The 23,009-nt window shown below is 48.3% G+C and overlaps 1 protein-coding gene across 2 annotated transcripts; it reads left to right on the top strand.

Moving 5' to 3' along the window:
- The first annotated feature begins 5,865 nt into the window (after nucleotides 1–5,865).
- On the top strand, nucleotides 5,866–20,221 carry C1QTNF2 (C1q and TNF related 2). Of its 2 annotated transcripts, XM_081135191.1 has the most exons (4): nucleotides 5,874–5,942; nucleotides 14,425–14,535; nucleotides 15,757–16,009; nucleotides 19,441–20,221. In XM_081135191.1, the coding sequence occupies exons 3-4, from the start codon at nucleotides 15,766–15,768 to the stop codon at nucleotides 20,052–20,054; spliced, it is 858 nt and encodes a 285-aa protein (XP_080991317.1). In that variant the 5' UTR covers nucleotides 5,874–5,942; nucleotides 14,425–14,535; nucleotides 15,757–15,765; the 3' UTR covers nucleotides 20,055–20,221. The 2 variants fall into 2 exon arrangements, with proteins under 2 accessions (XP_080991316.1, XP_080991317.1); XM_081135190.1 differs by lacking the exon at nucleotides 14,425–14,535 and having other exon boundaries at nucleotides 5,866–5,942.
- Nucleotides 20,222–23,009: the final 2,788 nt, after the last annotated feature.

Below are 23,009 nucleotides of genomic sequence, written 5' to 3'. Positions count from 1 at the left end.
AGGGAAACAAGAAGAGCTTGGGATTCATAAAACTTAGAAGCTTCATGAAACCGACTGAGGAACCTCAGAGGGAAGGCGGGGCTGGGGAGTGGGTGGGAGAGATTAATCTAAGAAGCTATGTGCATAAATGCATAACCCAGGGACACAGACGATAGTGTGGGGAAGGCCTGGGCGTGAGGCAGATGGGTGGAGGGGACCAATGGGGAGGAAAAGAGGGACATCTGTAATACTTTCAACAATAAAGATTAAAAAAATAAAATTTAGAAGCTTGGGTGCAGGGTCCCATGGAGCTGGGACAGAGAAGTCATCTGCCTGCTGATACCATTATGTCTGAAGAAGCATAATAAGGCTGTTTCTGAGATTGTGGAAAAAATGTGAACTTGAACCATCTGCTCCTACGGGAAATAGCTCTGTCATTGCCAGGGTGAGGAACTATTGCTTGGGTGACAGTGACAGTAACAGGAAGCAAAACAGAAAGGAACAAATTCCTTGCCACTCCTCTAGACTTCCGTTCTCCTTCTAGTGCCCCCTATTGGCAGAATAACAGAAGGGCACCTGGCAAAGGAGAAATGTGATTTGCAGTCTCAGCCCTGGCATCACAGAGCCAAGTTTAAAGCTAAGAGACTAACTTAATAACTCTCTTTCTCTCTGTTTCTGTGTGTGTGTGTGTGTGCGCGCTGAGCCATTTTAACGTGAGTTCCCAGCATCACATCTCTTCTGCCCTCCATACTTCAGCACGAATTTCCAAAAAATAAGGACATTCTCCTATGCACGCAAAACCATTTTTACCCCAGAAAATTAACAGTAATTCCCTAATATTGTCTAATACTCAGGCCATATTCAAAGTTCCTCCAGTTGCCCCAATATCTTTTATTACTAATTATTTGAGCCACCTTGTTAATTTCTTATGACATTAACATTTTGAAGAGTGTCCCTCTGTCTGAATTGTTTTCTCCAATATCATTTAACTCGTTCCTCTATTCTATGTGTTTTCTACGAATCAGAGGTTAGATCTGAAGGCTAGATTATATTCAAGTTAAAATCCTCAAGTGCATCAGGTTGTTATACACTTGGTAATGCTAAATTTCCTTAGTTGGTTAACAGACTGGCCACCAAATCTCTCCATTATAAAGGGATGTTTTCCCTTTGAACTTTTTTAAGAGCATGTTTTATTTTTAATATTTACTACAGGCATATGGTAAATCAAAACAGTACAGCAAAGACTGTCTCCTACGTCATCTCTTAGCTCCACAATGCTCCCTAGAGGCAGCCACAGCCACTGTTACTAGGCTATTTTTAAGGAGATGGTTACACATAAACATTCATGTTTGTGTGTGTATAACCTTTTTTTTTCCACAAGTGGTAGCACATTAGACACTCTTGTATGCTTTAAGGTTTTTAATTTTTTATTATACACATAAATTAAGTGAATGAGATGTGTGGAGCTAAGTGTCTGTGAGCGTTATTTAAAAGAAATCTGTAGAAGTCTTTTGAAATACAAGACTTAGAGAAATTAGCCTCCTCTACTTCATGACAGCTAACAGACAAAAAATTTCTTTCTAGCCGCTAGCTAAATTTCATGTGCGCAGTTTAATCATGCCTCGTTTTCTCAGTCTGGGATTTCTGCTTTTCTTCCAAGCCAAAAGGCAGAGGTGGGCCCTTTATTTCTCGTATTTCCTCCCAGAAAGATGCTGGGAAAGCCCTAGTTCCTGTCATCCATAGGCTGCTTTCTCAAAGCTTGATTCTATAAAGCAGAAGCCCCTGGGCCTTCTTCGCTGGGCATTTTCCTCAATTCAGACATCTTTTCATTTCCCATCCTCACACTGAGTTGTGAAACCTCATCAAGAGCTTATTGCAACAGATTCCAAAACGAAGTCTCCCCAACCGAGGCCCTTCAAGTACATCTGGAAACTGGCTGGATCTTTTCTGGGTCATTTCCCGTTGAATATGAGTGGTGTCTATTTTGGTCTGACTTCGTTTGTGCCGGGGCTCTAGCTGGCTGTGGGCTTTAACTCTCCTGAAACCTTAGACCAGAAGAACCTCTCAGAACTCCCTGGTTCTTCTTTTCCTTCCCAGGAAAACCGCTCTGCTTGGTGAAGCCCTCTGCCCGCCTAAATAGGGCCCAGCAGGAGGAACTATGACTGGGCCGGATCGTCGCTCCCATCCCAGCCCTGCCCCTCACTCCCTGTGTAACCCTGGGAGGATGCCTGCTCCGGTGCTGCAGTTCCTTCCGCTGTACAGTGGGAGAAGTACTTGTTCCAAACTGGGAAGATTGGAACAGACTGCTCTTTGAAACGTGTTTTTTAAAACTGTCAAGGATTTATGATTATTAACTCTCTAAACCCTCTGCCGTATCCCCAGATCCAGCTCATCCATAGGGGCAAAGGAAGAATTTCCAAGAACTGTAACACAGCATATGCTTTTTCAAAAAATCCTCACCCGAGTATATGTTTTTTTAAATGATTTTTAGAGAGAGAGAGGAAGGGAGGGAAAGAGAGAGAGACATTTTTTTCAAATTTTTTGGTCTGGTCGGTGTGGCTCAGTTGGTTGAGCATCAACCCTTGGACCAAGAGGTCACCAGTTGTTTATCTCTTCCTCTCCCTTCCTCTCTCTCTAAAAAAAAAAAACAAAAATCAACAAAAACATAGTTTTAAAAATTTTATTGAGAGAGGTAGTAATAAGTAATAGATTTTCATGGTTTTAAAAATTAAATTGTTCCGAAAGACACACAGGGAAAAATAAGCCTCCCTCTCACCACTGTTTTCCAGTTCCCCTCTCCAGGGACAACTTCTTGTGTTAGAGTTTTTTGTACATCCTTCTGGAGATCAGTTATGCTCCTATGTCCAGGTGTTTGTGTGTGTTTTCCTCACCTCTTCTTTATTTAACTTGAATGGTAGAAAACGAAACACACTGTTTTCTCACTGTCTTGGAGATAATTCCATAATAGTACATAGACATCTGCCTCTATGTACATATAATGATTTATTTAATTAGTCCACTATTGCTAGGCATTTAGATTGTTTCCAGTCTTTTATCAGTTCAAACAAGGTTGCAAAGAACATTCTTATACTCACTTCCAGGATAAGTTACAGGAAATAGAATGGCTATGTCAAAAAATAAATTGTGTAGTTCTCATTTTTATAAATCTGCAAAGCTTTCCTCGCAGTTCAGCTGTCATCTTTTTTCATTCTAAGTGACATAACACAGAGAGTAGCCAACATTTGCTCCATCAAGGTCTTTCTGTGGAATGGCAGCGAGTCCTCTCTATCAACAGCTGTCCCCAGTATTGCAGCATTAGTGAGACTGCATACAAGATGATCTTGTGTTGCCCCAAAGATCCTTGTTGAAAGAAAATATTGACAGGTTGGGTCTTGGCCATTAGCTGTTTGGAATGACTCAATAATCATTTTTAAACACTCTTTTTACCAAAATTGGAGAAAAGAAAGGGTTGGTAAAAGGCAAACAGGAAGGCCTACTTTTTAATAATGGATGCAAGACAAAATGATCTTGGACTTCTTTGTCTTGACTCTACAACTATCAAGTCACTGAAGGCCTGTGGACCATTTTGTCCTCATGTGTGAAATGAAGACTACAGACCAAATTATTTCTCAGGACCCTTCCTGCTTTGAGATTCTGAAGATGCAGATGGAGTGTAGGTCAGGGGCACTCGTCCTCCCAACCTCACTGTATTCAAAAAGTAAGAGATGTCACAAATCAGTACATTATTAAAATCCAAGCGCGTGGTACAATTGAGCAGGGACTTCGACAGTGATGTGCTGGTAAACAACCTGGGGCTCAGTTGGGGGAAGAACAGCCTTGATTTGTAGCATTTGCTTATTTCTGTAGCCTAATTATTCCCACTATGAAAATTTCAAACTGCTAATGTGACGACACTAAACAGAGTCAGGAAGAGAGGTACAGGATTGGCTGCTGGCCTCAGCAAACCATCCATTAGGAATTCAAAGAGCATTTTCTTCAGATGGCTCTGTGCTGAGAAGACTTCATGAGAGAGGAGAGATCTGACATAGGCATTGGAGGGTACTGCACTAGGATATCTTTCCACCGTAACCAACAGAGTTCCAACTAGAGAAAACAGGAACATGAGAGCGTGAGTGTCTAGCACAAGGATCTGAACGAAGGGCTGTACTAATGTAGCCCTAGCACCTGCTCTCCAGCTTTCAGCTCTTCTTGCATCTGCTCTTGTGTATTGATGTCATTGTCTCCTGCCATAAGCAGGCTCTCTCCACATGGCAGGAAATAGGCTCAGTGGCAACCCAGGACTATGTCTTTCAGTTAACCAGTCAGAATAAAAAGCAGCGCCCTGCCATGGAGATCACATGGAAAGACTCTGATTGGTTCTGCTTGGGTCTCATGCCCACCGTTTAGACTCTTAACTGGGCACAAAAGGAAAGGGTACCTGGTCCACATGCCCCTGCAGCCAGAGGGCAGGCAGAGCACTAGGAGAGACCATTCTTTCTGCCACTCAGTACACAGGAGAATCATCCACACAGACTTCCCCAGTGGACATAGGGTTACTGGCAGATAAGAGTCATGAATTTCTGGTAGACATATGGGCACAGCTTTGTGGAGAAGCAGAAGAGTGGGTGCTAGTTAGAGGGACGTGCATAAGTGGAGGTGCAGAAACATACAAGTTGAAGGTGTATCTAGGAGCCAGCAAGAAGAGCACCCTGACCAAAGCAGGGCTCCCTGTAGGGCAGTGGTTCTCAATGAAGGGTGATTTTGCCCCTCTCAGGACATTTGGCAGCATCTGGAGGTATTTCTGGTTATTACAACTGGGAGAGGAGCTACTGTTCTTATCTAGAGGGTGGAGGCCAGAGATCCTGCTAAGCATCCTACATTGCACAGGACTGTCCCCACAAATGAAGATGGCCCAGCCTCAAATGTCAATAGTGCCGAGGTTGAGAAACCCTGACATACAAGGAAAATGGGAGAAATGGCAGAAAAGATGTCAAAACATGGGCTTTCAGTTAGCGAGGCTACAGAACTGCTAGGGTATTTAGGTTTTATCCTATAACTATTACACTGGGAGCTGGGGCCCTGGAGCAGGACTAGGCCAGAGAGTTAGCGAGGCCAGCGAAGCCTTTTCTTCTGGGGAGGAGGGAGATGAGGGCTGCGATGCAGGGGCGCCTGTCCACACTATTATGCATGAGCACACTCACATCTAGACAAAATCCACACCAACGCATACATACATATAAACACACGCAGAATGAGCCGCTGCACAAACGGGTGCCCACAGACATCGTGCATATACATACTGATGCATAGTTTTGCATACCGGTACACACATCTAAACATGCACCCAGTCAATGCCCAGATATCCAGCCACTACTGCGTACACCCAGCAACTGAAATACACTTCGGTTGCACACCAAGCTGCAATAGCGGACATGTGCATGTACATGTGCATACCTGAGCCCTGATGGATGCTTGCACGCATGTACTTACCCATGCACACCCACACTCGTGATCCTTACTCTCAAGTACATGCACATTCAGGACGGAGGGAAATGTGCTCTGTTGTAAGCTGTCATGCCCACAGGCACCCTCAGATCCACCGTGACAGGAGTGCTCACGTGCAAGCAACGGACACATGCACACGCACCCACGCCCTTGCAAACGCCTGGGTAACCGTCGCTTTCACGCACGGAAACCTCCAAATACACTGCCAGGTTCTTACACACGGAGAGATGCGTTCACACACCCCGGTCGCCACCAGCGCTAAAAGTTTTTTCCAAACCCACTGGGAAGGGAGCGCGCGGAGCCGCGGGTCGACCCACGTGACCGGGAGGCAGGCGTCGGGGTGACGGGATGGGAAAAGTATGCCCGGGGCGGGGGGCGGGGGCGGTCCGGGGGCGGGGACACCGAGCGGGCCCTCGGCTTCGGCGCGCCGGACGCTGCTGGACCGCGGCGGCAGCCAGGTGAGTGTCCTCCCTCTGTCCGCAGAAGGACCGGCGGGGAGGGGAGGACGCGCGGTGCTGGGGTGGGGGTGCGAGGAGGGGGAGGGGGGCCGCGAGCGCCCCCTCTTTGCAGGCCTGGCAGTGCACGGATTCCTACCTCTTGGCCTCTGTCTCCTGAACTGCATGTACCATGAATTGGCGTTTACTGAGCGCCTGCTGCGTGCGGGCTGGGGCTGGGCTCACCTGCTGACAGCCGCGGCCCTGCCGGCGCGGGCTGTGGTGTCTCATCCCCAGGACAGCAGCTCGGCGCCTCGGCGGGAGCGGGGCCAGGCTCAGGTGCTAGTGACTGGCTCAGGGCTGAGCACCTGGTAACTGCTGGTCAGGGGATCTGAACCCTGGTGAGTCTGAGTCCAGTACCGCAGCTAACAATCCTGGCTAACAGTTACTGCGCGCATTACCTCGTGGGCTCTTCGCGTGGTTGAATTTATACAGAGCTGCAGACTGAGCTCTGAGTACTAAACTGCAAGCCGAGGCGTGCAGCCCGTTCTTCACAGCCCTGGGCGCCTCCTTCCTCCCCCAGACTTTCTTCTTTCTCCATCCCCACTGCCACTGCCCCCTTGCAGGACTGGTCTCCCAGCCCAGGCCTCTCCCCTAACACCTTGAGTGCTTTCCACAGCCTCAGTGTGGTCCTCCTCTGCTCCTTTAGGACAAACTCTCCTGCCCAGAGCCCTTCAAGAGTCCCCTCCTCAGACTGGCCTCCTCCCAGAGGCCCCGTGTCCCTGCCACGCTGAACCAGCAGCATCAACAGTGTCCTCTCTATGTCAGCCCAAGGCTGATCCTAGCACTGTCTGAAGTGTTTTCTCTCCCATTCTCCATTTCTGCAGGCCCGTCCGGCCACACAGTTCTCCTCTGATTTATTCTGTTATCTGGTGACTCTCAGCTGCCAACTCCTCATGCCCTCCACACCTTCAGAACATCGCCACTGCCCTCGTCCTAACACGTCGCATGCACCACACACCCGTTTCTTCCCAGATGTCTGGCTTCCCTCCAGCCCCTGGCAGGGATGCCAACCTCACTGATCTTCTAACCCTTCTACATTAGGGTTACCCCCTGTTTTAAACAACATAAAACTAACAATGTAACAATGTACATTTCAAAAAGGTAGAAAGTGAAAACTAAAAGCCCATACAGCTCGCAATTCGGAAAGGCAACCCCTTCAACAAGATGTTGCGTCCTTTTGGAAATTTCCTGTATATATATTTGTATGTCTCTATCTTTTTTTAACTCAAGGACAATCATACTTTACATTCCATGCTGCTACTTGCCTTTTTCGCTCTGTGTATCTTGGCCATCTTTCCATATCTGCATACACAGACCTACTTTGTTCTTATGACGGTGTCTTAGTGTGTCATTGTACCAATAAATCAGGATTTCTTTCACTAGTCTGGGGTCATCTTTGAAGCTACTCTGCCTCCATCAGATATTCAGCAAATTCCCCAAGAAGTTACTTCTTTCTCTGCAAATCCCTCCATTCTGCCCTATCTTTTTTTTTTTTTAATATGTGTTTATTGATTTCAGAGAAAGGAAGGGAGAGAGAGAGAGTTAGAAACATCAGTGATGAGAGAGTCATCAATCCACTGTCTCTTGCACGCCCCCTACTGGGGATCGAGCCCAAAACCCGGGCATGTGCCCTGACCGGGTATCAAACAGTGGACTCCTGGTTCATGGGCGGGCTCTCTACTGCTGAGCCACACTGACCAGGCGTTTATGCCCTATCTTGCTATCCCTTCTCATCTTCATCTACTGAGTGGACACAGACCACCAGACCTTCTCCACAGTCCCAGTCTCTGATGCTTTCTACTCCCCAATGTTCACCATGGGGTAGCAGAGGGTGTACACTCACAGCTTCCCGCACCCCCCCTCAGGTCAAAGGCCTGCCAACCTGCCTTGGCCTTCGTGAGATGAGCTCCTGTGGAAATTTGATTTCTGGTCATTAAGTTCTAGTCTATGTGGACTTTTGAAAGAAATTCTGTGCTGAATCTTTTTTCAAGGAAATAATTCTCCCTTGGATGTGTGCATTTCTGTAGATGGCTTATTTACAGAGTTGCCCTGGTCAGGTTTAAGTACATGTCCTGTGCCCAAGCAGAGGGGCCATGGGAGAGGGTAGGGAGCCCTGGGCCCCGAGTCAATAGGCCTGAGTTTCATTCCAGCTCCGACCTGGGAAAAAGGACTGACTTCATTTTTATTTACGAGCCCTGTTTTCTCTTTTGCCACATGGGGATGATAGCATCAGCGTCTTAGAATTGTGGGGAGATTAACGGAGAGGGTGAACATCAAAGCTTTGAAACAAGAACATACAGTCCACACAGAGAACACATACATAGGGAGTCCCCTCCTCCTCTGGACCAGGGGCTGCACGCCACCCGGGATGTGCTTTTTAATCTCCCATCACATCTCTCCTGTTCTCACGCATTATTATTACTTTTTTAAATATCTTTATTGATTTCAGAGAGAGGAAGGGAGAGAGAGAAACATCAATAATGAGAGTCATTGATCAACTACCTCCTGCACGCCCCCTGCTGGGGATCGAGCCCACAACCCAGGCATGTGCCCTGACTGGGAATCGAACCGAGATCTCCTGGATCCTAGGTTGATGCACAACTGCTGAGCCACACCCGGCCGGGTCTCACACATTATTATTATATCAGAATAACACTGCAGTTGCTGGGTGCTTCCTGAGAGCTGGTTACTACATTAGCTCATTTAATATTATCATTACTCTATAAGGGAGGGACAGGCAATCAAAGCACTCAGGGAGACATTCCTAAAGACCTCATATAACTCAAATTCCTGATATAATTCAAAACGCACCTGCCGAAGGAACGATGGCAGTATTTCTGTTCATGGATTCGAAAAGGGCTCTCACATGGCTACCGCATAAACACAGTCTGCAATTTATAACTCCTGCTGCCTTGCAAGGTTCTTCACAAGCTCTCACACATAAAGGGAAACCATAAATATGTTTCTATCATGCTATTTCAAATTCAAGTGATTCAAATATCACCGTACAGTTTTCTCCCATTTTACAGACAAGGAAACTGAGGCTCAGAGATAACTTAGCAGAGGTCAAATAGCTAGAAAATGACTCCTAACCATCTCTTAACCACCAGATCAGCTCTGTGCTTCTTGAAAACCAGTCCTATGTTAGATCTTTAGAGTTACTCCAAATGTCTGTCAGGGCCTGGCCAGAAGTGGCTCCATGGATATCAGCAAGCCCAGGGAAGTCAAAGAAAACCTAGCCTTTTTTCCCCAACCCTTCAGAGTTCAGATTTTGTTCCCCTGCCTCAGTTCCCAGATCCTCAAATGTGGTGCCTCTGTGCCATTCTGAGGAATCGCCTAGCCCCATTTCCTTCCCCTGCCTTCAGCATGGTCCTGGCTGCCCTTGAGAGAGAGCCTGTGTCAAAGAGAAAGAAGGGGCAAGACTTACTTCCTCTCCTGGCCACACAGGTATGCCAGGCTGGGTCCTCATTATGACCAGACGCTGTGCCCTATATGAGCGACAACCACAGCTTTTCATTCCAGCATCCAGCCTCAAAGGCAGTAAAAATAGGTGACACCATCGATTGGGCATCCTTGCCAAGCCGTGGTGCCAAGTTCCAGCACACACGTCCCACGGGCCTTCTGTCACTTGAAGAGCTAAGCACTATCCCATCGACTCACCTGCCTTTATTATTCACCTGCATTATGTATGGATCGTGGTCACACCAGGTGGCTCATAGGTGTGTGGGGCCAAGACAGGGACCCCCACAACGTCCCCCAGTGTGGAATGGCTGGGCAGGAATGAAGGCCAAGCTTCCCTACAACACTCTTTTGGTAGCAACCTACAGAAACAATTCAAACTAGCTTAAGTGAAAAAGGAGAGTTTCTTCTAAGACTATAGGGCCTGCACCTGAAATGCCACGGGACTCATGGAGGGAGGTCAAGACTGTTTTTCATTAGTTCCGCCGCAGCTGGTGGTAATGACAAGGTTAAACAAGGTCTGAATTTTTGTATCAAGCTTTACTTCCAACATCCATTATGTTGCTTGATTTTCAGAAAGACAAGAAATAATGAAATAACAGTAGGTGATGCTTCTTACCATGTGCAACCCGCATTCTAGGAGCATTATGGAACCTTCTAAGGTAGACACCGCTGCCGTCGCCCCCAGGAGAGAACAAGGCTGAGGGAAAGAAGACAAGTAATTTGTAAAGGGCTGCACTGCTAGTTCGTGGGATTGCAACCCAAGCAGCTGCGCTTAGAGCTAATGCAGTAGCCGCCACGTGGCTAGGGAGCACGTGAAATGTGGCCAGTCTGCATTAAGATGCGCTACAAGTGTGTAAAACACACACCGGGTTTCTAAGACTTAGTGCCAATTAAAAAATGTGAAATACCTCAGTAATAATTTTTCTATTGATTAAATGTTGAAATGGTGATGTTTGAGATATATTAGTCTAACCTACACATATTATTAAAATTAATTACACCTGCTTTTTTTTAAAAAAAACAAAAACATTTTAACGTGGCAATAAGGCCATTTAAAATGATATGTGGCATTATGTCACATGTCTGTTGGACAGCACTGTTCAAACATGGTCCCCAGCCCTCTGGCCTGCTGTTTGGTGGCTGGTCCTCAGGGGAAGCTGGATACAGGCCTCTAAACAGCCTCAGGCCTCCTTACCTCCCCTCACATCTGGCACATCAGCTGCATTCTTCCCTCTCACTGCAGCGCTGGGCAGGTCCGGAGCTTGATGACTCTGGCCTCAGACACCCCACAGCCTGACTCTGGACCGCACTGCACAAGCAGCTGAGGTCCAACGTGAAGCCCAGGGCCCAAAGGATGGGCTCGACGTCACTGCATCACGTGCCACGTTCTCTGGTTTCTTAGGATTTGGGGCATTAATGCAGTGGCCACCAGGCTGACTTCCCGTGTGCTCTCAGGAGTACCCCTGAGACAGACCCCGAGAGATCCTGGCTGCTGAGACCTCACCAGGTCATGGTTTGGCCGCGGGCCTCTTTTTCTAGACTGAGCCAGAAAAAGGGGGTGGAAAGAGAAAAGAGACCAGATATTTTCTGGGGCCGTTTGACAAGTAGGTCCCATGACTTTTAATGGTCTGTATTTTGACTCTGGATGCTGGAGTTTTCCAAATGGGCATCGACCTGGAGATCCCAAGAAAGGGGACCGTGGGATGAGCGCTGTGTGAGTCCCTGCAGCCAGCGCCTCTCTCCTCCAGTCGGTGTCTCAGCTCTTCAGAGAAGCTGGAGACGGCTGTTTCCAATTTGCTTCCTGGAATTCAGGGAGGGCGAGGTGTGTTTCTCATTATAGAATTTGCACTCCCATTAAAGCCAATTTTTAAGGCATTTCATCTGCAAGCAAGCCCCGCCCCATTGCAACCACGGCCCTTCCGTTTTAAGTCCAAGCACTGGAAGGTTTGCCCAGTTGGGTCAGATTCAGGTACCCTCCCCCACCCAGAACTAGGCCTCCCCATGAAATACTCCGGGAGCCCCTAGTGTGAGATCAGGACTGCGTGCTGTTAGCTCAGCTGCAGTTGGCAGCAATTACAATTTTAAACAAGGCTCTAACTTTTGTATCACGTTTTGCTTTCAACATCCATTATCTTGTTGGATTCTCAGAGCAGCGCTGTGAGGCAGAGGGGGTGAGTGTTATTATCTCCACTTTGTAGGTGGGGAGATGGAAGCTCCGATAAAGGAAATGATTTTTCTACAGTCACATGACCAGTAGGTTGCAGAGCTAGGACTGGGGCCCAGTCTTCTGAATCCCAGTCCAGTCATCTCATTGGGTTTCCCTCAGCAGCCAAGTGTGGCTTTGTCATCCGCACATTTACTGAAACCCTTTTGATCCTGTTGCTCTTTTATTGTAAGTGACCATTTCATTCAAGGCTGGAACAACTGTGAGTTGAGCACTTGCTAGACTCCGGTGACATCACACAGAGCAAGATGGGCAGGATCTCTGCTTTCCTGGACCTTCATCTCCAGGGGAAAGACATAGACAGTTAACAGGTCAAGAAGCAAAGAAATATAGAACCACAACTTGAGCCCTATGCTTAGAAAGGAAGGCCAGGGTGGTCTGAGCAAATAAGCAGGGTAGGCGGGCTCGTTTAGATCCTGTGCTGGGGCAGGACTCTCGGAGGAGAGGTTATTAGACTTGAGGCTTGAAGGAGGAGGCAGGCAGCTATTGGAGGGCTTTGGATGGAGGAGACTAGCATCAGGGGGCATTTTAGGCAGAGTTCTCTCCAGCCGCCGAGCATTTACTGTGTCTCTCACTGGGCGAGAAACCCTGAGGACATTGTCTCACTATGCCTACACACACCACGAGGCAGGTATACTATTATTTCTACCGGATAGTTGAGGACACTTCCTGGCTGGGTTTCTCATGTCTCTTAAAAACCGCCCCTACCTATCAGTGCGCCACAGCCTGATCACCAACAGGTCAAATTTATTTGTACATGATTTATGTCCTCTGATCTCCAAGATGAGATTATTTAGAACTCAGGCCTAGCAGTCTTGCTCAAGGCCCACACAAGTGTCCCCTGAGTTTCTACTGGCAGACCATATTCAGGTAGAGTCAGCCAGAGACAGATGTCCCCATTCTGGCCTTTCTCACATCACAATCTGGGTGGAGGGCCCTTGGGAAGGAATTGGGGGGCATTTCCTGAGGGTGGGAGGAAGAGGGAGGAGAAAGGCTGCTTCCCTGACAGTCCTGGCTGGGGCCCTTTAGCCCCTAATGTTTCCCTAGAACATGTGTATTTATGAATCATTAGCTACTTAACTGAAAGATGAGTTAAGAGACTGGGCAGATTAAAACCAGACTGAAGGACTTTATCCAAGTTTAGCACCTCATGATTCTGTGTTTGGGGTTTAATCGTCCAACACTTTTTTCCCTTTAGCAGGCAGACTGTCTTGCAGCCTCCTGCAGTCAACTCACTCCAGAAAGGACAATGTGGGAACTAAGATAATTTTTTAAAGGTGAGGAAGGACCAATAGGCCGCTGCCTTGTTTTCCCTTTGCTGTGGATGTTCTCTAGGGGAGACTGAGTCCCAAATACTCGTTAATCAAGCAAGTACTTCTTTTTCTTTTTTTCTCCTTTTTTTCAATCCTCACCTGAGGATATTTTTTCCCATTGCTTCTTCGAGAGAGTGGAAAGGAGAGAGGGAGAGAGAGAGAGACATCAATCCGACAGAGACACATCTATTGGTCACCTGCATGGGCCCCGACCAGGGTGGATATGAGCCTACAACAGAAGCTCATCCCCTTGGCAGAATCGAATCCAGGGCCCTTCAGTCCGCGGGCCCGCGCTCTAACCGCTGAGCAACCTGGCTAGGGCAAAGCAAGTATTTCTTGAACACCCATTATGTGCAAGAAAGTTGGAAGCCCCAGGGGTATGGCAGGTTAGCTGCGGTCCCCTCTCCCAAGGGGCTTCTGTTTTAATGGGAGGCACAGGGGAAAGGCAACAGGCCCAGTAAGCAGGCAAGCAGGCAAATACCGTGAATAGGGGTGAGCTTGTAGAGCTGGAAAGACAAGCAAGGAGCTGGGGTCCAAAGGGAGAGCTGTGAGGAAGGCCTCGGAAGAAGTGACATTTAAGCTGAAACAGGATAAAAAGCCAGCCTGCCAAAGGGCGGGGCCCCTGGGTTTCAGAAAGAGGGGCAGCCTGGAGCTTGGTCTGAAGGAGAAGGGATGTCCGGAGGCGCAGTGAGAGGTGGGGGGAGCCGGGGTTGGGTGGTGGTAGAGGGGAGCCGGGTCATTTAGGGCCTTGTGGGCCACATCGCCAGGGGGTCTGATATTTGCAGCCAGTGGAGCAAGATCAGCCAGGAAGTGATGTGGCTGAGTTGTGCTTTTAAAAGATCCCTCTGGCTCCAGCTCGGAGAGTGCGTGCGTGGGGAGCGAGGGACCAGGGAGGAGGCTCTTGCCAGGTCCAAGCAAGGAATGAGCTGATGGCCTCCGGATGGGCTCTGTGCACCCTGGTCTTTTGCTTCAGCCCCTGAAAACACCCCGTTAACACTCCAAAGAGGCTGATGGTGGGGAGTCAGAGCCCAGGAGGCTGCCTTCCCTCCCCCATCATCTTGGCTAAGCCAAGCGCAGGCCTCTTAAAGAACAGGAGGTTTTCTTCAAGCATCGATTTACTCGAGTATCCTGAGGAGAAAACGCATCACTCTTACATTTTCAAAGTCTCTGTGTGTAGTGTGTGTGGGGATGTGTGTAAAATGACAAAATACACAATATCAAAGAAACCTCTGTTGCTCTGTATAGCTTTGCCACACACTTCAGGTCCCTCCTGTAATTTGGGACATTTGGGAGGAAAAATGTAAGAAACCCTGATATAATGGAAAGCATTTGGGCATGAGGGTCAGCCAAACCCAAGTTCAAATATAACTTCGGCCGCAAACTAGTTATGTAAACATGAGCGAACTAGCCTCTCTGAGCTTCAGTTTCCTCTTCTATAAAACAGGAAACCAATATCGGGAGAAGGGAGCAAGGTGCAGTGAATGAAGTGTGGTCTGCAGAGCCCTCGGACACGGGTTCGAATGCTGTTCCCACTGCTCCGATTATGTGACTTTGGGTAAATCGTTTGACTTCTTAGAGCCTCTGTGTCTCCCTCTGAAAAATGGAACAATGAGTTTTCCACCTTCATAGGATGTATTGTAAACTTCAAATAAAAGAATTCAAGTAAAGAGCGTCACACAGTGCCTGGGAAATTGTAGGTGTCCAGCAAAGTCAGTTTGCCTCTGTCTCTGTTTCCCTGTCAGTCACTGAAGAGGTCAGAGGAGACCAATCCTTGGGGCTTCCCCAAGTCTGGAATTCTGAATTTATTTAAAAGACCATGGAAGAGTTAAGCTGTCTGGATTCCTCAGGCCATGGCGCCCACCCCAGGTTTTCTCAGCACTTTGGTATAGAAAGTAGACTGGGGGAGGGGGGGCAACCCGGAGGGTGGGTGCACAGGCTGGGAGCAAGGCTATTTGGAGCCTTGTTTTCCTTGGAGGTGTCCTGGGGCCAAGGAGCCTCTCCTCTCCCTCCCTCTAGGTTTGGAACCAGAATCTAGTCATCCAGTCTTTATTTCCAAAACAGTTCCTGGCTCCGGCTGCGGGAACCTCCAGCTGCAGCTCTGAGAAATCCCTTGTTCCTTGTGTGTTCTAGAGCCCTGCTTCTCCGCCCTGACACTGGGCCTGCCCTGGGCGAGCTGTCACTGAGGCTGTCCCTGCTGTTCAGAGAGGCTGGTGCCGGCAGGCATGGGCTGGAGAGCAGGCCCGCCTCCCTCTTGGCCAGCATGTGTGGCTGAGAGTGGAGGTCAGAGAGAGGGGGGATGGGTAACTGACGCCCATGGTTCCCCTCTCTCCTGCCTGTCTTCATCTAGTTGTTCACTGGACTCTCACCTGCCTGGGAAACTCACTTCCACTGCTTCCTTCCTCTCTCTCCCTCAACCAAAATTGTGACTTCTCAAACCAGTGCAAACCTGCTTGAAGAATTGGGTTTCTCTTCTGGGAGCCCAGATGTCACTGGGCCATAAGTCCTGCTGCTCCAGAGGACAATGGTGTGATGATGAGTGTGTCACCCCAAGACCCCTCCAAAGTATATCCTGGGCCCATGACTCAGCTCATCCAAATATATACTCAAGATCTGATGACAGTGTCCAGCTACTTGTATGTGAGGTAGGAGAGAGCAGGAGCGAGAAATAGAATTGCGCCTCTCCCAGCTGCCTCCTCCCCCCGGATGCCTTTCTGACTGACCACCAGTCAGCTCAATGGCCGGACTCCCCTGCTCACAGCTCTCTTGCCTCCTGCAGGTGACCACCATGATCCCCTGGGTGTTCTTGGCCTGTGCGCTCCCCTGTGCAGCCGACCCTCTGCTTGGTGCCTTCGTCCGCAGGGATTTCCAGAAGGGCTCCCCTCAACTTGTCTGCAGCCTACCTGGCCCCCAGGGCCCACCCGGCCCCCCAGGAGCCCCAGGGCCCTCGGGAATGGTGGGAAGGATGGGCTTTCCCGGCAAAGATGGCCAGGATGGCCAGGATGGGGACCGGGGCGACAGCGGAGAGGAAGGTAAGAGGCCCGGTGTCTGCCCCTCCTGTTCCCACCTGGGGTTAATAGCATCTGGCACAGATGGGGTTTATGAAGTTACGAAAACTAGTGTTAATCCCACCTCATTATCAACCAAATTTATGTCTCTTTAAAAAAGAGCAGTGTATTCTGAAAGAAAAAGTGAATATTAAATGTTGTGTTCCTTCCCCAGCTGCACCATTGACTTGCTGAGTGACTTTGGGCAAGTTTCCTGAAATGCTATTCAGACCTCTTTTGGTTGCAAGTGGTAGAAACCCAGTTTATAGCCCGAAATGGAATTTATTGGTTCATGCAACTGGGAAGCCCAAGAGTTAAGCTTCAGGAATGACTGGATCCAGGCACTCAAATATTGTCACGGCTCTGCTTCTCTCTGTGTGTTGGTTTTGTTCTCACGAAGGCTGCAAGTTCTGAAATGGCAACTGGTAGGCTCAAGGCTTCCTCTTCAAGGTTTGACCCATAGAGCAAATCTCAGGATGACTGATCCTCCATGATCACATGTCCATCCTGGATCAATCCCTTTGACCATGGAGGTGAGGTACCACCATTTGCCAGAACTGGGTCTTGTGCCCACCCCTGGGTGTGTGTGATTGGGTGGTGAGGGCAGTTGGTCACTGGGATTGACAGCCTCACTGGGATCACATGAGGTAGTGAAGGTCAGTTCCCGAAGGATGCCAGGTAGCCAGCAAACACGTTGGATACCGTCTACAGGCCCTCTCAGCCTTGACTTCGCTTACATCTCTGAACTCTCACCCCAGTAACCAAATACTTTCCAGTGTCAGCAGCACTCCAAAGTGTACGTTTTAAGCAGGAGGGAAATCATAACTTTTATTTGTATGGCATTTTAACATTGACAAAGCATTATCTCATTTCCTGCCAACAGTGGTAGATTCGGGTCTGGGCATGTGCTCCACACAGGACCAGCCAGAGTTTTCCCTGACTCTCACCTTAGGAGTCCTAGGGTAGGACAGATATATCTGCTGTTGACTCCCCCCTCTTGATCAAGAGCTGTGGGGATGGAGGTCTGAGGCTGCTTTGGGCCATCTCTCCTGCCATGTAGTGAATCTTTGCTGAGAATTAATCCAACACACCAAGGAATGTGATGTTGAGAGATGGAAAGCCCTGACATGTAACCAGGACAAAGCCCGGTCACCCTGGGACCAGTCCTAGTACAGGAAGACCACCAACCACCTCCCCTGACACACATGCATAACTTTATCTCCACGAAGGTCTTGAAACGTGAAGTCAGCTCTTCCTGAAATTTCTCAAACAAGTAATCAAGAAGGAAGCACATCACATAACATGTGGTAGAAACTTCCCGGTAGGCTTCCTTATTTGTCTTCCCCAAACACCTTAAATCCAAAACAACTCTGCCTTTACTTCTCCTCACTCAGCCCCTTCTCCCATCTGTTTGTTTTCATTTTTTTAAAGAACAGCTTTGTGACCTTTCTTGGTTTTGTTTTTCCCCCTGTTCCTTTTATTTATTTACTTACTTATTTTTAAAGATTTTTAATTGATTTGAGAGAGAGAGAACGGGAGAGGGAAGGAGAGAGAGAGAAACATCAATGCGAGAGCAAAACACCCATCAGCTGCCTCCTGCAAGCCCCCCACTGGCCATCAGGCCCTCAACCCTGGACACGTGCCCTGGCCTGGAATCGAACTGGCAACCCTTTAGCGCATGTGATGACGCCCAACCAACTTACAGCTTGAGTTATACACAAATACATTGTCATTGCAATAGACTCAAACAATGCAAATACAGCAACAGTCCTCCTTAATTCCTACCCCCTTCTTGTCTTGCCCTCACCCTCCAGAGGTAAACACTGATAACTGGTTAAATATGAATCTTCCCTGGCCCTTTTCTACATACTTACATCGTGTATAATAATACCAGGCACTGCCAGGCACTTAGTGTAAGCCATCTGTTCCTGAAAACTAAATGTTCAGTGAGAAGATACTATTAGGGAATCTATTTCCTTACTTACTTAGGAAACATTAAAATATATTACACTTTAACCCAAAACTCTAAAACACAGTAAAATGCCTACATATATACATATAAGAAGCAAAGTATCTTGTTAGGGTATAAAATACCTACATTACTTTCTGATCATCCAATTTTTAGTGGTTAACAAAGAGCTGCCTTGTGTACAGTGATGCTAGAATGTTCTTTAGCACCAACAACCTTCAGAAGCAGGCTCCTTCATTGGCATTCAATAGGCTTTTCAAAATATCTACACCCAGTTCTACCGGTCAACCAATTGTACCAGTTGTACAATTGTGTTTGGATGTGACTCAGCTCTTTACCCTTAATATGTTTTGTTTAAAATGTTGTGTTAGCCCTGGCCAATGTGGCTTAGTTGTGTGAGCACTATCCCATGCACCAAAAGGTCGCCAGTTCGATTCTCGATCAGGGCACATAGTTGGTTGCGGGTTTAATCCCCAGTTGGAGCATGTACAGGAAGCAACTACTCAATGTTTCTCTCTCTCCCTCTCCTTTCCTCTCTCTCTAAAATCAATTTTTTTAAAAAGATAAAATGTTGTATTGAGTTTAGGAGACATGACTATAAATATTTTCTATATAATCATTGGCCAAAAATATTGTATTGAGAGAAATGCACATTTTGTGAAATATGGTATTAAAAACCAAGAGGCATTCTACAGGAAATGTTCTGCAGGGCATGCCTAGTGTATTTAGCTCATGCTCACTATGGGCCAGGTGCTCTTCTATGTACTTAAATGAGCAGAAATAGCATTGTGGTTTCCTTTGAACAAAACAAAAAAAGCAAAAAAATGGTTCTACCACCTTCTCTTTCCTCTTAACAGGATATTTTGGAGAAGTTTTCATGTAGTACACATAAATCTGCCTCATTTTTTAAAAACTCCTGCATAGAATTTCATAATCTTTAATACTTTCCCCTTGGATGGGCAGTTAGTTGTCCCCAGTGTTTGCTATTGCAATCCATGCTGTGCTAAACACCCTTGCACACATGGGCAGGGATCTGGGCACTAGGCAGGAATCTCACTAAGATCAGTGTTTTGAGGTCAAGAGGCTTCTTCCAGTTCTCTTCTCAACCCTTGACCAGCACAGCCCTTCGAAGGACTGTTCGAGCAAACAAACCAGACTCTTCCTTAGAAGGCAAGAAGAGAAAAGGCTATGAGTTGTTACGTTAGTTTTGCCCCGATCCACAGTGATTCTGGAAGGTAAGTATCACCATTCCCAGTTTCCAGATAGGACTGGGACACGTGCCCCGGGTTACAGCCCCAGGATTTGCACCCGTTTCCAGGTAGCTCCAAAGCCCTCTGGTTCTTCCTATTACCCAAAGGCCTGTGTTCCAAAGATGGAAAGCCAAGGCCCACAGGTCTGCCCATTTCTCTGAGGCGCCCTTCATAACACCAGCTGCTCTGTCTTCCAGGTCCACCGGGCCGAACAGGTAACCGAGGAAAGCCAGGACCAAAGGGCAAAGCCGGGGCCATCGGGCAGGCTGGCCCTCGTGGCCCCAAAGGGGTGAGTGGTGCCCCAGGGAAGCATGGCACACCGGGCAAGAAGGGGCCCAAGGGCAAGAAGGGGGAGCCCGGCCTCCCGGGCCCCTGCAGCTGCGGCAGTGGCCACGCCAAGTCGGCCTTCTCCGTGGCGGTGACCAAGAGCTACCCCCGGGAGCGGCTGCCCATCAAGTTCGACAAGATCCTGATGAACGAGGGCGGTCACTACAACGCATCCAGCGGCAAGTTCGTCTGCAGCGTGCCCGGTATCTACTACTTCACCTACGACATCACGTTGGCCAACAAGCACCTGGCCATCGGCCTGGTGCACAACGGCCAGTACCGCATCCGGACCTTCGACGCCAACACGGGCAACCACGACGTGGCCTCGGGCTCCACCATCCTGGCTCTCAAGCAAGGTGACGAGGTCTGGCTGCAGATCTTCTACTCGGAGCAGAACGGGCTCTTCTATGACCCTTACTGGACCGACAGCCTCTTCACAGGCTTTCTCATCTACGCCGACCAGGGCGACCCCAATGAGGTGTAGACGGGCCGCACTGGGTCTCCAGGGGCAGAACCCACTCCTGGACTTGGGCCTACAGGGCGAGACCCCTAAGCTGTCTGCTGGGGCTGGGGGTCAGGAGCTTCTGGACTCAGGCCAACCTCCTCTGCCCCCTTTTCCTCCATCATTAAATCCAAGCTTTTTTTAATTCATCCTTCCATTTATCTATTCACTAATTATTATTTTTTTTTAGTACCTACTGTGTGACAGGAGCTGTGCTACAGGCTGGAAGGTACCGCAGTGAACAAGACAGACAGAGGCTCTGGCCTCATGGGGCTCCCATTCCAGCAGAGATACAATGTGCAAATAAACAAATAATGTAATTATTGAGCCAGGGTGGAAATGCACACGCCATGGTCAAAAGTAATCGGAATAACAGGAGACAGAGAAGAGGTGGAAGTTTTTTTGGATTCCATCCTTTTAGGTTTACTTATACTCAGTAAAGTCTACACATCTTAATGGACAGCTCAATGGATTTTTACTTATATGCAGAGTTTGTAACCTCTGTGTAGATTAGGAACAGAGTATTTCCAGCGCCCCAACTACCCAAGGCTCTCTTAAGTCCCTTCCAAGTCAGTCCCAGAAAGAGGTTCATTTTTAAGCTGAGCACTGAAGCAGAAGAGGGAGCCATGCAGAGGGCTGGGGGAAGGGGTCTCCTGGCAGAAGGAGCTGCAAGTGGAAAGGCCTAGACATTGGAGAGATCTTGGCATAGCTGAGGAACTGACTGAAGGCCAGAGGGTTGCAGAGAAGTAACAAAGGAGCCGGGAGGCATGAGGTGCGAGGCTGGAAGATTATACAGAACCTCATAGGTCGTGGCAGAGTTCATTCCCTCAAGAAAGCTTGTCAGGATGCAAGAGTGAGCATGACATTAATATAGAAATAACCTTTTAAAAAAAAATTTTTTTATTGATTTTTAGAGAGACAGGGGGAGAGAGAGACACATCGATGTGAGAACAACAAAACATCCATCTACCTCCTGCACACCCACTACTGGGGATCAAGCCTGTACTCCGGGCATGTGCCCAGACCAGGAATTAAACCAGTGACCTTTGGTGCATAGGATGGTGCCCAACCAACTGAGCTACACCAGCCAGGGCAATGTAGGGATAACCTTGAATCTGCTCCGTGCTTGAGTCAAGTCCATCTCACATTTAAGCACCTTATTGTTAGTTACAAATCACCTGCAGGCCCACTTCTCAATCAGTGAGATACACCAGGACGTCCCCAGGTAAGAAACCCAGGAAGGGGTCTGGGGCCCAAACAGATTAATGCGTAGGTCAGTCGGGGTCCTGCCTGGCACCCCTGTGGGGAGGGGCCAGCTTGTGAGTTTGAGCAGGAATCTTTGTGAACAGTTCTTTTCACTTTTCCTTTATTTAACCACTTCCTCTTCCTTCCTCCAGGGATGTAGGCATTTGAAGGCAGTGGACTTAACCCTTTGTAGCCTGGGTAATAAATCCAGCCTGAGCAAGATGAGCAGGACCCCAGAGCTCTGTGGTTGCCACATCTGGGTCTGACCTAAACCCGTGTCTTCTTGTCACCCTACCAGAGAATCCCCAGGGCAGTGGGGACGGTGGGGGGGTAGTCAGCATCCATTGTGGGGGTGGGGCAGATGGAGGCAGAACCTTGCAGGAATCGGGGCCGGGGTCTTCTCTCCCTTGGATGTGGTCCAGTGCCATTGGAGGTGGTGACGGGAGTGCTTGTGGTAGGTGGGCAGAAGCAGGTGACACAGTTCAGGGGGTCTCTCATAACCAGCTGATGGCAAGGAGGAGGGCTGGTTTATCCACTAACACTTCTGAGGGTGATTGCCTCCTTGGTGAACCACTGGAGTCCTCTGGCAAGCACGTGATGCAGGATGGAGGCCCAAACAAGGAAGGTGTCCCAAGAAGGTGGCCTTTGCAGACACACTGGGGGACCAGCCCCATACTGTGAGCCTCAGCAGACAGGGCCTACCTTTAGGCCTTCACATTTGCAGGCATTGGTGAAAACCCAGAGCCCAATGCATCTTTGTGCAATAAAATTGCCCTTGACTCCAGGGTGTTTTCTCATAAGGGATGAACTTTGAAATTCAGCCATTGTCAAAGATAAACTAAGCTCGACACTAGTTAAAGTGGTAAGGTCAGATTTTAATCAGTAATATACTATTGCAACAGTATACAGGGAATATACAATATATAAATTTTAATAATAGGGAAGCACGTATAACGTGAACTCACCTTGTACACAGGTGTCTGGGTGTTTTAAAGGGCAGATGAGGGAATAGGGAGAGGAGGGGAGGGGCACTCTGTAGAGTCAGGGAAGTGAAAACTTACGAAAAACAGGAAGATGGGACATCAGTCCATGTGAAACACACTGTGTTTGCTAACTGGCTCTTATTGAATAGGCTTCTCTCCTCCCACAGAAACTGGGAGACAGATGCTATCTTCAGATGTTGGCTAGAACAAGCAATACATTCTTTGGGCTGGCTTGAGTTTTTTCAGGCAGCCACTTTAAGGGAGGGTTGGGTCATCCCTGGGCTGCAGCCTTGAGCTGTTAGAAACTATGTGTTTGTTCGAGTCTTTATAAGCCAAGGTTGACGGGCCTGGTCAAGAAGAGGGCTCAGAGGAGCCTGGCTAGAGTTTGAGCAAGGAGAGAGTCTTTGTCATGGTCCCCTTTGGAGAAAGCCTAGAGAAGCTGCAGCTCTGGTTATTAAGCTGCACAGAGCACTGGGGCCGCTATCCTGACACATCAGCCAGACCCATGCCCAGCCTCATGGCTCATCGGACAAGTGAGGGCACCGTACATCTGGGAGGGTCTTCAGGGCTGACTGCTAGATGAGGACCATGACCGGGGAAGGCAAATGAGGCATTCACCTACTGAGTGCCAAAAACCTCAGCAATCAATGTAAGTAATATTTTAATGTAATATATATTAATACATTGAAACTAATGCAAAAAAATCTCT

Source organism: Miniopterus schreibersii (genome assembly GCF_964146895.1).
Source record: "Miniopterus schreibersii genome assembly, chromosome: 4".
Classification (NCBI taxonomy): Eukaryota; Metazoa; Chordata; class Mammalia; order Chiroptera; family Miniopteridae; genus Miniopterus; species Miniopterus schreibersii.
Note: the sequence above shows the minus strand (reverse complement) of the source record. Positions and strands in the feature narration are given on the sequence as shown.

Coding starts and splice junctions, on each gene's coding strand:
- C1QTNF2 (XM_081135190.1), top strand. CDS start 15,766: ATGATCCCCTGGGTGTTCTTGGCCTGTGCGCTCCCCTGTGCAGCCGAC. Junction 16,010..19,440: donor GGGCGACAGCGGAGAGGAAG/GTAAGAGGCCCG, acceptor TCTGTCTTCCAG/GTCCACCGGGCCGAACAGGT.